The sequence below is a fragment of the Apodemus sylvaticus genome, chromosome 1 (assembly GCF_947179515.1).
Source record: "Apodemus sylvaticus chromosome 1, mApoSyl1.1, whole genome shotgun sequence".
NCBI classification, from domain to species: Eukaryota; Metazoa; Chordata; class Mammalia; order Rodentia; family Muridae; genus Apodemus; species Apodemus sylvaticus.
The window spans coordinates 169,509,967-169,523,042 of record NC_067472.1 but is presented as its reverse complement, the minus strand read 5'-3'; the positions used below and the strand labels follow the sequence as shown (position 1 = coordinate 169,523,042).

At 53.8% G+C, this 13,076-nt stretch overlaps 1 protein-coding gene across 1 annotated transcript; it reads right to left on the bottom strand.

The window, feature by feature from the left end:
• Nucleotides 1–5,512: 5,512 nt before the first annotated feature.
• Nucleotides 5,513–8,130, bottom strand: Lin7b (lin-7 homolog B, crumbs cell polarity complex component). Its single transcript, XM_052193666.1, has 6 exons — nucleotides 8,094–8,130; nucleotides 7,699–7,817; nucleotides 7,496–7,567; nucleotides 6,711–6,920; nucleotides 5,899–6,062; nucleotides 5,513–5,600 (listed from the first exon to the last, which is right to left on the bottom strand). The coding sequence occupies exons 1-6, from the start codon at nucleotides 8,128–8,130 to the stop codon at nucleotides 5,579–5,581; spliced, it is 624 nt and encodes a 207-aa protein (XP_052049626.1). The 3' UTR covers nucleotides 5,513–5,578.
• Nucleotides 8,131–13,076: the final 4,946 nt, after the last annotated feature.

The following is a 13,076-nucleotide window of genomic DNA, read 5'->3' as shown; positions in this document are numbered from 1 at the left end:
TATTCATGTATTAAGCCAGGCTAGATGGTACGTGCCTGTAATCCAAGTACTTGGGAAGTGGGGATGGAAGGATCAGGAGTTCAAGGTCATCCTGGGTTATTTTTGGGAATTCGGGTCAGCCAGGATTACCTGAGAGCCTTTCTCAAAAAACAAAACAAGACAAAAATGCATAACGGGGAGTAGGTCTGAGCCATCTAACTCAGATCACAGGAGTCTGAGTCCCCACATCTAGGGGTCTGGGCCTCCAACAGTCTCTATTCCGACCCCTCTTTACTTCCAGTGACTCTAGATCTGCACACCCATAAATCTAAACAGTTGGCCCCTTCTCCCCTCCCACTCGGGTTCCAGTCGCCCCAGGACGCTCCTCCTGCCCCGCCCTCACGAGGCATTAACCAAGAGTGTGGGAGGAGGGAGAGGCGGGATTTATAAGGCCAGAAGGCGGGGCTTGGGATGCCCGGGCCGGGGGCGGGGCGGTCATGTAGAGAGGCCCAGCGAGCCTCTCCCTGGAACACTTCAGGTCCAACAAGTCCATCTGGCCAGACCGAAAGCAGGAGGGACTTTCACTCCTTTCCTTCCCCTCAATGCATGCAGCGACCTAACCGGTTTGAGATTGGATACTTCCCAACTCCACCCAAATGAGAACTGTGACTAAAGCTTTGGTCCTTGGATTCCTGTGAGACAGGAAGGGCTCGGGAAGACAGGAAAGAATGCAGCTGGATCCCTAAAACCCCTTTGACTTTAAATTGTCTGAAACTACACTTCCCAGAAACTGGATCCAGCAAAAAGTTTATGAGAGAAGGGCAGCTTTAGGCTACACCCCAACATGAAAGCTCAAACCCACAATCGGGTCAAAGCGTGCATCTAGGATGACTTAGATACTGTAGACACTCGGATGCACTGAGAAAGAGAATGGACAGTCAGTGGTACCAAGATGCCACAACACAGAAGACATGAAGAGCTTCCACACTGAGTGTGCGACTGAGGGCAAGCGCCCCCTTTTTTTTGCCAAACTCGAGGCCCTGTGCTACAGCTGAGGACTGGTAGGAAGCTCAGCCCAGAGCTACCTGATAACATAAATAGGTGCCTGGAACACCCCAGAACCCAAGACACAGAGATGAGCAGAATGACAGAGAGTGCCATTCCCTAATACAATACAGAGGAGGTCTGGGCAAAAGACTCCGCTGGCTTAGCGTGAATGCATGGGTACGGGACATCAGCTGAGCCCAGAGCTGAGCCCACTGAGGCAGGGGGATTGCAAGTTCAAAAGTACCACGATGAAATCCTGTTCCAAACATGCATACACACACACACACACACACACACACACACACACACACACACGGCCAGCAAGATGGCTCAGTGGGCAAAGCTGAAGACTGAAGACCCGAGTTTGAGATTCTGGGATACATATGGTGTATGAAGAAGAGAACACCTACAAACTGTCCTTTGACCTCCACATGCCCACTGTGGCATGCATGCACACATGCAGTAAAACAAAAGGTACCAAATAATAACAGAGGGGGAGTGCGGGAGAGAGAGCCTCTGGTGGGGGTGGTCTGTTTAGGAAACAAGAACATTTTGAGTCTGAAGCCTCTGGAAAAGGCTAGAGTCTAGAACAGGCTCAGAATGCCAAGGCACAGATGGGACTGGAAGTCCTTGGCAGGGACCAAGACTGACCCCAAAGCTAAGGCCACAGTAAGGAAACGGCAGAAGCTGCAGACAGGGACCTAGAACCCGAGACTTCAAAAGAGGAGCAGAACCCTGCTCTGGAACCTTCCAGGTTTAAGATTGTGCAAGCTGTGGGGGTGCTGGAGAGATGGCACAGTGATTAATAGCACTGACTACCTTGCAGAGGACCTGGGTTCAATTCCTAACACCTACATGACAGCTCACAATGGTCTAACTCCAGTTCCAGAGGATCTGGAACCCTTGCACAAACATATATGCAGACAAAACACTAATGCACATAAAATAAAAATTATTAATTTAAAAAATTGCATATGATAGAGTTCCAAAGAATACCACTATTTGATTGAAAACAACGCATTCTGCAGTTAGAATATCCATGGGAAGAAGGAAATCTAGAACAACAGCAGTTGTGGCCAGAACATAAAACACACTTAAAATGAAAACTCAGCAGATATTAGTCTGTAAGGGTGGGCATAAAGTGAAGCCTTTTTGTTATTGGTCTAGTGTAGCAATCGAAGCCTGGACTTTGTGCATGTGAGGTGGAAAGTGCTCTGCCCCAGCAACAGCCCCTGTAGCTGGAAATATAGGAGATGTCAGAGGACTGAGCAGAAAGTGGCTTCGCTGTGCTATCTAGATCCTGGTAAAGACTGGAGAAGAAAAAGGAGGAGGAGGAAGAGAAGAAGAAAGAAGAAGAAAAAGAAGGAGGAGAAGGAGGAGGAGGAAGGAGGAGGAGGAGGAGGAGGAGGAGGAGGAGAAGGAGAAGGAGAAGAAGAAGAAGAAGAAGAAGAAGAAGAAGAAGAAGAAGAAGAAGAAGAAGAAGAAGAAGAAGAAGAAGAAGTAGGGGAAGGGGAAGAGGAAGAGGAAGAGGATAAAGAGGAGGAGGAAAAACTGTATACAACATAGTGAGTGAGTTCTAATCCAGCCTGGGGTGAATGGCAAAATCCTGCCACTGGGACAGGAAGGGAGCAAGTGACAAAGCCATGCCTAGAATTTAGTTGATGGCACTGAATGTGGATTGCACGCCTTGGCAAGGCTGGAGCAGATTCATCATCTGGAGATGTTCTGGAACTTAGAACCTTGAGCACAGCACAAGGAAAGGTCTCCTTATAACTAGACATGCAGAAAGACAGCCCACAGGTTCCAGACCACCTCATGAACCCTGATCCCAGAACACAGCTGGAGGGAAGGACGGCTGTTTGGTACTTGGAGTGTGAGACATCAGATATTACCATATGGGTCTCTAGAGGCAATGAGATGCCAGAAATATCCAGCTTTGGGGGAGAGGAGACTGGAAGTCTAGCACCTGAGATGATAGAGCAGATGAGTGTTTGTTAAAGCCATGGAAGATGTGAAGTTGATAGAACACTGAGGCCACCAAGACCTGAAGATGGGAGCGGAATGCAGAGCCAGGGTCTGGACATTTGAATCCCCCTAGGGGTGAAGAAACTTAGACCCTGACTGCTTGGTGGGAGTGTAGACCTGAGTAGGTAGTCTGATGATAGGACATTCACTGGCTGGGATTCTGGGTTCCTGAGATGAGTGTTCAGGTGGAGGTTACAAGATGGGGGTGAGATGCCTAGATCTCCAAGGGGGAGTGAGGACAGAAACCGAGGAATTGCATCCCGGGTCTTTGAAAGGAAGTCTGAGTCCAGAAGGTAGCAAGCAGGTGCTGGTGTACCAAGAAGCTGGACATATTTGTCTGCTAGGACGGGGGAGCTGTTAAAGTAGGTGCTAAGTGGGGAGGGGGGGCAAAGGCTGGGAAATTGGATCCCCCGGGTGCTGAATAAGGTAACAGTGATTAGTCAGGGCCAGCAGATCTATGGACACTAACAGCTTTTCAGAACCGGGTGGGAGCAGGAGGCTTCATGCCAAGGTTCCAAAGTGGCCTGGGCAGGGACATTCCCAAGCTCTATGTAAGTGAAGCAGCTAGAGTCTCAGAAAGCTAGAGTGCCTAAAGATGGGCCTGAGAACCCTGCAGCCCATCTGGGAGGGGGGCGCCGGGGATCCCCAGGTCAGAGGCGCGGTGAGGGGGAGGGATCCCCACACCACCTGAACCCCCCCTCCCTGACAGCAGTGGCAGGCGATGGGGGAGGCGAGGCTACCAAGAGAGCTGACCATGGACAGCTCCGGCGCGGGCCTGTGTCCAGGGCGAGCCGGCCTGGACCGAGGACCGTCGCCTGCTGATCCTACCAGAAGGTGGGGGACGCAAATGAGGAACGATTTGGACGCAATGGGGGGAGTCCCACAGCGGTGACCAGTGTCTGGAGCTCCCCGGTCTGGGCCCAGAGGGATCTAGACTGAAGGGTCCCCTGGGCTGATGAGGGATCCAGGCTTCTGGGCCCTGGAGGAGGCACAAGGAGGCAGCCCGCCTGAGATACTAGGGTTCGGTGGGGCACTCTGAGCTCCGGGAAGGGACACGCCTGGGTCTCTTGGGTTGGCTTGTGAAATCTGGACTCTGGGGTCCCTTGGGATGAAGATGGGAATGTAGGATTTCGGGCAAGCGAGTCGGAGACGCTAGCCCAGGGGTCCCCAGGGTGGGCGCTGCCGGGCAAGCTGGGCCGGGCTCTTACCTACCTGGTCCGCGACGACTGCGGGAGGAGCTGGGCTGCAGGAGGGACGCGGGGTGGGGTAGGGGCACCGGGCGGGGCCCCTGGCGGCGGCCGGGGCCCGGATCTGGAGCTCTGGAGCCCTGTCTACGCCGCTAGCGCGGGCTCAGCGTCTCTTGCTCCGGCTCCAGCGCTGGGGACCCCCCTCCCCCTCACGGTCTCACAGCCTTCTTACTCCCTAAAATAGCCCCCTGCCCTTGTCACCGTACAGCCTCCCCCCGCGAGGCCGCAGTCGCCAGATCTAGGGGTGCCCACCAGCGCCCCCCCAAATCCCACCTTCTCCCCCCCCCAAAAAATTCTCCTCCCTCCCCCTCCCCCCCACAGATCCCGGGCGGTCGTGGCCCCTTTAACAGGAGACTGACAGACGGCGCTGAATGGCCAATGAGAATTGGCGTCCGTGCCGGCCGGCGACCAGACCCCGCCTCCACAGCAGGAGGGCGGGGCCGCGCGGGCGGAGAGCTGGGGGCGGGACTCATGGTGCAACAACCAATAGGCATGCAGCGTGCGGCGGCCAGGGAGGGAGGCGGAGCCCGGCAGAGGATGATGTCACCTGAATCTAGTAGCGCGCAGCGTGGAGCGCGAGTCGCGACCCCGGGTCCCCGCGGCGGCGCGCGTCTCACGGGACACGAGGGCTGGGCGGCGGGATGGGAATTTAACATTCAAGGTGGGATTTTTTTTTTAAGACAAGGGCGGCTCCCGGAAGGATGTGCTCGGTTGGAAGGTGAGGCGAATGGACGATGGGTGGCGAGTGCGTGTTACTCTGCACCCCTGCGCCCGTCTAGGGTACTGCATGCGCCCCACCAACCCCCGACTCCCACGCAGACGGTGGCACGGCCCGCAGGGTTCCCCCAGCGGATGGTTCGCTCCGCCCCGCCTACAGAGGCAATGATCAGGCTTCTGATGCGTTTCAAGACTCCCGCGTCCGACTCACAGCAGGGGACCTTGCCAGGCCTTGGCCTTCCGAACCCCTTAAGCGTTGGGGACAGTGGTCTTTAGTGCTGCGCCCTGGCACTCACATAGACGCAGCCTTGGGTCGGGCTAGCCTCTGGGACCCCGGCCAGCCTCCGCCTTCAGGGCTGCGCGAGCCGTGTCTATCATGGTACACGTACTGGAATGAGCTCGTTCTTAACCTCAGCTTCACTGTCCTCCTCCCCCACAGAGACTATTCCAGGATGCGCGACAGACACACACGACACTCGGTGAGGGTTAAAGATCTTTAAATAAGGAGCCAGTGACAATAAATAATACTGTACAGGGGAGGAGGAGGGTCCTGTTCTGTGATTTCAGCCTCGAGACTCCAAGGACCTGTGAGGGTGTAGAGAGGGGAGTTTTAGGCACAGGGGAGACTCAGTGGTGGGGGGAGCGCGTAAGATGTTCAGGGGTAGGGTTCTGGAGACAACAGTTCAGAAAAACAGGTGCAGGGATTCTGGAGTTGGGGAACCAGAGGGCCCGGGGGACCTTGGCTACCATGGCAGGGGTCAAGGGTCAGGAAGCCTCTGGTGAAGGGCCAGGGATGAGTATTGAAGGCCGCTGCGACCCCTGGCCTGATGTGGGTGTCTGAGGCTGGGGTAGGCAGCAGGGAGGGTGGTGACCCGAGGCTCACGAGTAGCTGTGGTGCTGCTGGCGCCGACGGGCAGATCGCATCTTCTCGAAGCGGGCTTCCATCTCCTCCAGCACCCGAGGGGTGTAGCGCACCACCAGTTTCACGGAGCCCTGTGCGGCCTTCAGGAGCTCCACCGCCTTTTCATGGTGTTCGCCTTCCACACTCTGCAGGGCAGGCCTCGCACAGACTGCTGGCCCAAACCACTGCCCTTACCACACCCTACCCAGGACACGGGAGGGACCAGTGGATAGTGACATGGCTGCTGGAGCCAAGTCCCCAAGGCTTCATATCCCTCTAGTGGATCACAGCACCCACAACCTAAAAACTGCATGTCAATAGCTTAGAGTCTCAGTGTCCTCAATAAACCAGGCCCCTGAGTCTGTCCCAAAGAAGTCTGTCTACACCCCCTAAGCCTACTGCTCTCCTGCCCAGGGACAGCTTAGCTTTACTGGAGAAACGACCTCCTCGGGGGTGTTTCCTTGGACTCTAATCTGGGGTTTCCCGATTCTGACTGACCCAGACATTGAACAGAGCCAGCTTTCTCCTCATGTCAGGGACCCTCTCTGCTCCCAGCCAGAGAACCACACCCCCCACATCTTAGTCCAGAGAAGTACCCATCCCTGAACCTGCAAGCCAAATGTTCCCCCTGGAAAAAACTTCCATCTTCCATACTGGGCTGGTATTCTAGCTAGGCTCGCTGAAGCCCTTGAGGGTCAGCAGTGCACCCCACGGGGCTGTTACAAAGGCTCTGTTCCCTGTGTAGAGGGACTGTGACCTTCCAGTGCTGCCTTACAGACACCAGCCCCACTCACCACACCATTCACAGACAGCAGCTGGTCTCCCCTCTTGAGGCCACCGTGGCGATCAGCCACACCTCCAGGGATGACTCGAGAGATATAGATGGGTGAGTTCTGCTCTTTGCCACCCATGATGTTGAAGCCCAAGCCCTCATCAGTCTTCGGTAGTTCCACGACCCTGGGATGTGCGTGGCCCTCACTGGCTGTGAAAGCAGCCACTGTGGCCTGGAAGAGAGAAGACGCCATGATGAGAGACCCTCGCTGAGACACGGGCGCTCCATCCAGGGCCGCCCGCCACAAAGGTCAAACAGGAGAGTCCTGACACAGCCCCACAGGAGGCTACCCCGTAGTGACTCGACCCACGAGAACACTTGCATTCTTCCACAAGTCAGGGAGAAGTGCGTCCTCAGTACTTAGCACCTGCCAATCTTGTTCTCAGACAAACGGAAACAATCGCCCCCCCCCCGGGGGGTGGGGTGGGGTGATAGCGATCAGGTGGAAACAGTCCTGAGTCTACAGGCAGTAATAAGAGTGTGGTACTGCAGTTTGGAAAGGTGTCCCTGTTCACAACATCCAACCGGATTACCTTTTAGGGTCATCTTACCGGCAGGAAAGTGAGGCCAGTTTCCAAGCCTGTTGCTAGAGAGAATCTCATGTGCATGCAAGTTAAAAATGTGCAGTTATTTAAAGGGCATTATAAATAACTCTTCCTAGCGTGGAACAGAGATGCGCGGATGGGAAGGGGGGTGCCGACACAGCCAGCCTGGAGGGCACCCCGAGCTGTGGGGACAGGAGCTTACCTTGGCTGTGGCATGAGCCCGCACCTCGGCGCTGCCAGTGATGTCCAGCGTGTCATAGAGCTGTTCGTACACCTGGAGAGTCGGGGACACGGCAACGTCAGGGAGCTGCCAGTCCACAGCCCTGGACACCGCTGTCCTCGCCCGTCGCCGCCCCGCCGCGGAGTGCAAGGAAACTCCAACTTAGGCAGTACCAAGGCGCTCACCTCGCGGATGGCGGAGCAAAAGCGGCTCTGCAGGACCCGCTGCAGGGCCTGCAGCTTCTGCGGGGGCAGCTCTCCGCTACGCTGCAGCCGCTCCAGCAGCTCCACAGCCCGGGACACGTCTGCAGAAAACGGCAGGGACCGCGAGAGCACACGCCGGCGGCAAGAAGGGCAACCGAGGTCAGACTGGAAGCGATCCACGTGCCCCGCGGGTCGCCGGGACCCCAACCCCGGGCGAGGTGTTGGTGGGGCGCTCCGCCCCAGGCCCTCCCACGCCCTCAGATTGCAGGCCGCGCCCCGCCCACCCTAACTAGGTCCGCCCCCCAACTCCCGCATCTGCAAGGCCTGTCGCGGCCCAACGGAGCCCAAAGCCCAGACTGGACCCTCGGAGCGCTTACCCCGCTCCAGCCCCAGCGGCTCCACCAGTGCAGCCATATCGCCTCTAATGCAAGCCACCCGCCCAGGCGCCGGCGAGGAGGTGCAATGCGAGGCCCCGCCCACCAGGTGCCGGCGAGGAGGTGGTGCAGCATGAGGCCCTGCCCACGCGGCAACCAAGAGTTTCAGAGGGCCTGTCCTCACACTGACGGGAGGCGGTGCTGCACAGGGTCCCTCCCACTCCAAAACTCAGACACCTTCGTCCTCTGGGTGCCTTGCGCCTACATCACTACCAGCCGCCCGTCATGGGTCTGTTCTGGCCGCGATCTTTGTACTGCGTTGGTGTGTCTGCCTTGCTCCTTACAGTATGTCTGTGCTTTTCTGGTATTTTCCCCTCATTTCTACAATCACAAGGCCAGAGGGGTGTGGTTCTCAGGACCCCAGGGGCCTATGGAAGAGGAGCGCTGTGATTTGGAAGACAGACACATACCAAGAACCTGTTTCAAGAAAGCAGAAAAATAAAAGCAGAAGATGTAACTCAGTCACAGGGCGCTAACCCAGCAGGCTGAGAGTCTAGGTTCCATCCCTTGCGGAGCATAAATCACAGGTGGTAGTGCACACCTGTGATCCCAGCACAGAGAAGTGGAGTCAGGAAGATTAGAACAATCTTCAAGGTCACCCTTGGTTACACTGAAACCTCGTGGCCAGCCGGGACTATATGAGACTTTGCCAAACCTTACACACAGGGCCTGTGGCCCAGCACTTGTCTGGACACTTGTCTGTCTGCCTCTGCCTTGGAAGTCTCAGCACTTCCAAGGCAGAGGCAGACAGATCTCCATGAGTTTGAGGCCAACCTGTTCTACAATGACTTCACGCACGCGCGTGCGCGCGCGCACACACACACACACACACACACACACAGAGACACAGACAGAGAGAGAGACTTGAGCAGGATCTTCACAGTTCAGAGATGCTTGGAAGATGAGGTCAACAAGCTGTAAGGCCTGGGTCGCCCCAGCAGCTACCCAGAGAGTGACCAAGAGGCTGGGCGGTCACAATGGCAGAAGAGTGGTCTTGTGATATCAGTTGCATTTGGGTTTGTGTCTTCATATAAACCCCTGAGAATGTACAAGATGGTCAAATATGTATCTGAAGATCTCTGGGGACATCCAGGGAGACTGGATTGCAGAAAGGGCAGGAGGGAGACTGCTCGACAGCTGTGGAGCGTTGCCTGGTTTGGGATGAGGTGGAGTGGGGAGCACTGAGGTGGATAGGTTACCATTTGTTCTCATGGTGACTGTGTGGGGAGTGCTTGCAGATATTCTCAGTGTGAGGAGCCTGTAGTTTGGCTGGTGATGTGGCTCAGCAGACAGAGTACTTGCCTAGCCCTAGGCAAGCCCTGGGTTCCATCTGCAGCACTGTATAACCTTGGTGCTCATCTGGAATCCTATGCCGTAGAGGCAGGAGGATCAGTTGGCGGTGAGTTTGGGTTACAGGAGATGCTGTATGGGGGAAAACAAAACAAATGACGGCTTAAGCCTGTGATGTCTGAACAGAGCCTGGGAACCAGAAGATGCTGCTGGCTGTCACAGCATTTTGGGTTCGGGTGATAAACCTCGAACCTCCGGGGACAGGAGTGCAGGAGCAAGGAAACAAAAACCAGAGGGGGCTGGGAGGAAGGCTTAGGTGGGAGGCATGAGGAGCTGGCTGTTTTACAGGGTGGTCAGTGACACGGGATGCTGTCGTGACTGGTGGGTCACAGGACTCTGGTTTAGCTGGATGGGATGTGGTGTCCAGAAAGGACATGTTCAAGGCCAGAGAGCAGGTTTCTCTGGCTTCTCAACCACTGTCCTCTCCCTGGGAGTCATGTCAGTGACAAAAAGCACCCAGCAGTGTGGTTTTCATTTTATCAGACAGCCCAAGATGGCCTTGATCTTGGCGTGATCCTCCTCTACAGCCTTCCAAGAGCTGGGATTTAAGACTAGAACCACCACACTCAGCTTCAAAACCAGCAACCCAAAGCGCTCGGGCATCTGCTTCAGAAGCCTTTGTCAAGAAGCGACTCCTTGTTTGAGTCCACGAGGTTAGGACAGCAGGATGCACGCACACTTAGCTTCTGCCTTCCCGTCTTTGGCTGAGTTAGAGATTATCGTTCTTAACCTTTTAAGCCAAGTCGAGTGCCAGGAAGAGCAAACCCTCACTGGACAGGCACCCCCAAAATAGGGAAACGATCCTACCACGGGTTCCATTCTCAGCAATGGACTTATCAGGACGCCTTGCAGGACAGACTGGGGCCAAGAAATGATGGGCTTATTATCCCAGACCACGCCTTGGCCACGACTGTTTAATCATGAAGCTCTTACTCTGTAACCACAAACCTTCTGTCAGTGCCCCAGAAAACAGACAAGGAGTCACTGGACCCCCCTTTTCCTCTCTTCCCAGTGTGCTATGAGAAATCCCTCTGCTCTTGGCCAGGTGCTGGATTCTCGCCTGTGGGGGCTTTTGACTTAAAATCTCTGGCCATGGGCAGGTGCTGCTCTTGCTGAGGACCCTTGAGTTCCCACAGAAGGTGATTTACAAACACCTCTACCTCAAGCTCCAGGGGATCTGAACACAGACACGAAAAAATACACATAATTAACTCTGCCCAATGGGGCTGCAGGTGTAGCTCAGTTGGTAGAGAAATTGTCAAGAATGCACAAAGCACTGGGTTCCATCCCAACAAACTGGACCTGTGATCTCAGCACTAAGATGGTAGAAGCCAATCTGGCCCCATATACTAAGTTCCAAGCTAAACAGAGGTATATGGTGAAACCCAGTCTCAAAAAAGAGGTGGGGTACAAACGTCCTTTGGGTCCCACATACTGCCAGTTGGTCCTGCATCACACATCGCTTCTGTTTATTGGCCTAGATATTACTATACATACACTTACTCAACACTTTCCCTCCTGTAAACTTTAAATAATTTATTTTATAGCTGTGTATGTGGCACAGCACAGCGCACCCATAGCATCCTCTTGCGAATTCCTAGTGGTAACAGGCTCTTGGTTTAATCCATATGCCTGATGTCTATGACGTCCTCACAGTGAGCCACAAACTGTGTTCTAGGATGGTATTTTACCAGGTTCCTGCTTTGTTTTTAAAACTTCCATTTCTTCCTCTACGTTCTCTGCTCCTTTCCAAATTTCAAATACAAGAGCAATTGTTTTTCTTTTTAAAAGAAGTGACTTCCTTGTTCCAGCTAGATTTGAATTCATGATCTTGCCCCTCATACCACAACTGGCTTTAATGTCCTTCCTGTTAATTCCCAAAGTTGGAAAATTAAGTCCTCTGGCTAGCCTTGACTCTAGAACCCGCCCACCATCCTGGGATGCTCCACCACTTTCACTTTGTCACTTCCTAAGCCAAGATCTTTACTTCAGTTTGTCTGAGTCCATCTTTCCTAGCATTTCCAGTGTTCATGACAAGATATTTGGGTGTTCGGTATTCTGGTTTGAACGAAAATGGCCCCATGGGCCCACAGGGAGTGGTTCTATTAGGAAGTGTGGCCTTGTTGAAGGGGTGAGCTTCGAGCTCTCAGATGCTCCAGCTATGACTTGTGGCTTTCTTCCTGCTGCCTTTGGATCCAGATGTAGAACTCTCACCTCTTTCAGTACTATGTCTCCATACACATCTCCATGCTTCTAACCATGATAATAAACTAAACCTCTGAAACTTTAACCCAGTCCCAATGTCTTTTCTTTGTTGTTGTTGTTGGTATTAAGAGTTGCTGTGGAAGCTGGGCAGCGATGGCTCAGGTCCTTAATCCCAGCACTTGGGAGGCAGAGGTAGGTGGATTTCTGAGTTCGAGGTTCGAGGCTAGCCTGGTCTACAGAGTGAGTTCCGGGACAGTCTAGGATATCAGAGAAAACCTGTCTTGAAAAACCAAAAATTAAAATTAAAGAGTTGATGTGGTAATGGTGTTCCTTCACAGCAATAAACCCTTCTAAATCCATCTACTAAATGATCCAAGATAGGGTTTCTCTATGTAGGTCTGGATGTTCTAGCACTCACTGGAGATTAGGTTGGCCTAGAGCTCAGATCTGCCTGCCTCTGCCGCCACACAACTCACCTACTAAGTTATTCACCTCAGAGTTGGGTGTGGTGACATATAACTTCCCAGTACAGAGGTGGAGGCAGGGGCAAGTGGATGGATCTGTGAGGCCAGACTGGTCTACATAATGACTGCTCTTCCACAGTTCCTGAGTTCAATTCCCAATAACTACATGGTAGCTTGCATCCATCTTTAATGGGATCTGATTGCCCTCTTCTGGTGTTTCTAAAGTCAGCTACAGAGTATTTACTCAAATAAACAAATTAAGCTGGGCATGGTGGCACACGCCTTTAATCCGAGCACTTGGGAGGCAGAGGCAGGTGGATTTCTGAGTTCTAGACCAGCCTGGCCTCTGAGTAAGTTCCAGGACAACCAGGGCTACACAGAGAAACCCTGTCTCCAAAAAACAAAAACAAACAAACAAGCAAAAAACCAAAAAGAAAAAACAAAACCCCAAAAAGCAAACAAACAAAGAAAACCCATAAGCCTGCCTGCAAATGTGGGAACACAGCACTGAGACGCTCACTTTTGGGACCAGCTATCTGTGCTCATGTTGCAGGTGTCTCTCAGCTCTTTGGTGGTATCCAGCCTTGGTTTTATGTAAAGACAGGCTAAGGCAGCAGACTGGAGCACCATCAGTTGGATCTCAAGGGGACTGCCTGCCTTCAGCCTTTCTTCAGGGCCGTGCCAGGCTAGCCTTCAGGGCTCACATACTCAAAGCTCTCCAGCTGTCTTCCATCCAGAAATGTGTAGGGATCTCAACTGCTGACGGCTGGCACCCTGCCTCTGCCTGCTGTTCTCACTTAGATGAAGCCTGTTATGAGGGCCAGGGCTTCCCCATCCCACTTGTAAAGCAGCCATGGTGGGCCAGAGGAAAGCTTCTACTTCAGGTTACAAGACGGGCACTAGAACA

Bases quoted from the DNA above. Each gene is read 5' to 3' on its own strand.
- Lin7b (XM_052193666.1), bottom strand. From the start codon at position 8,130: ATGGCTGCACTGGTGGAGCCGCTGGGGCTGGAGCGGG. The intron at 7,818-8,093 runs GTAAGCGCTCCG...CGTTTTCTGCAG, and splicing joins GCCGCTGGGGCTGGAGCGGG to ACGTGTCCCGGGCTGTGGAG. The intron at 6,921-7,495 runs GTAAGCTCCTGT...TCTCTCTTCCAG, and splicing joins GGGCTCATGCCACAGCCAAG to GCCACAGTGGCTGCTTTCAC.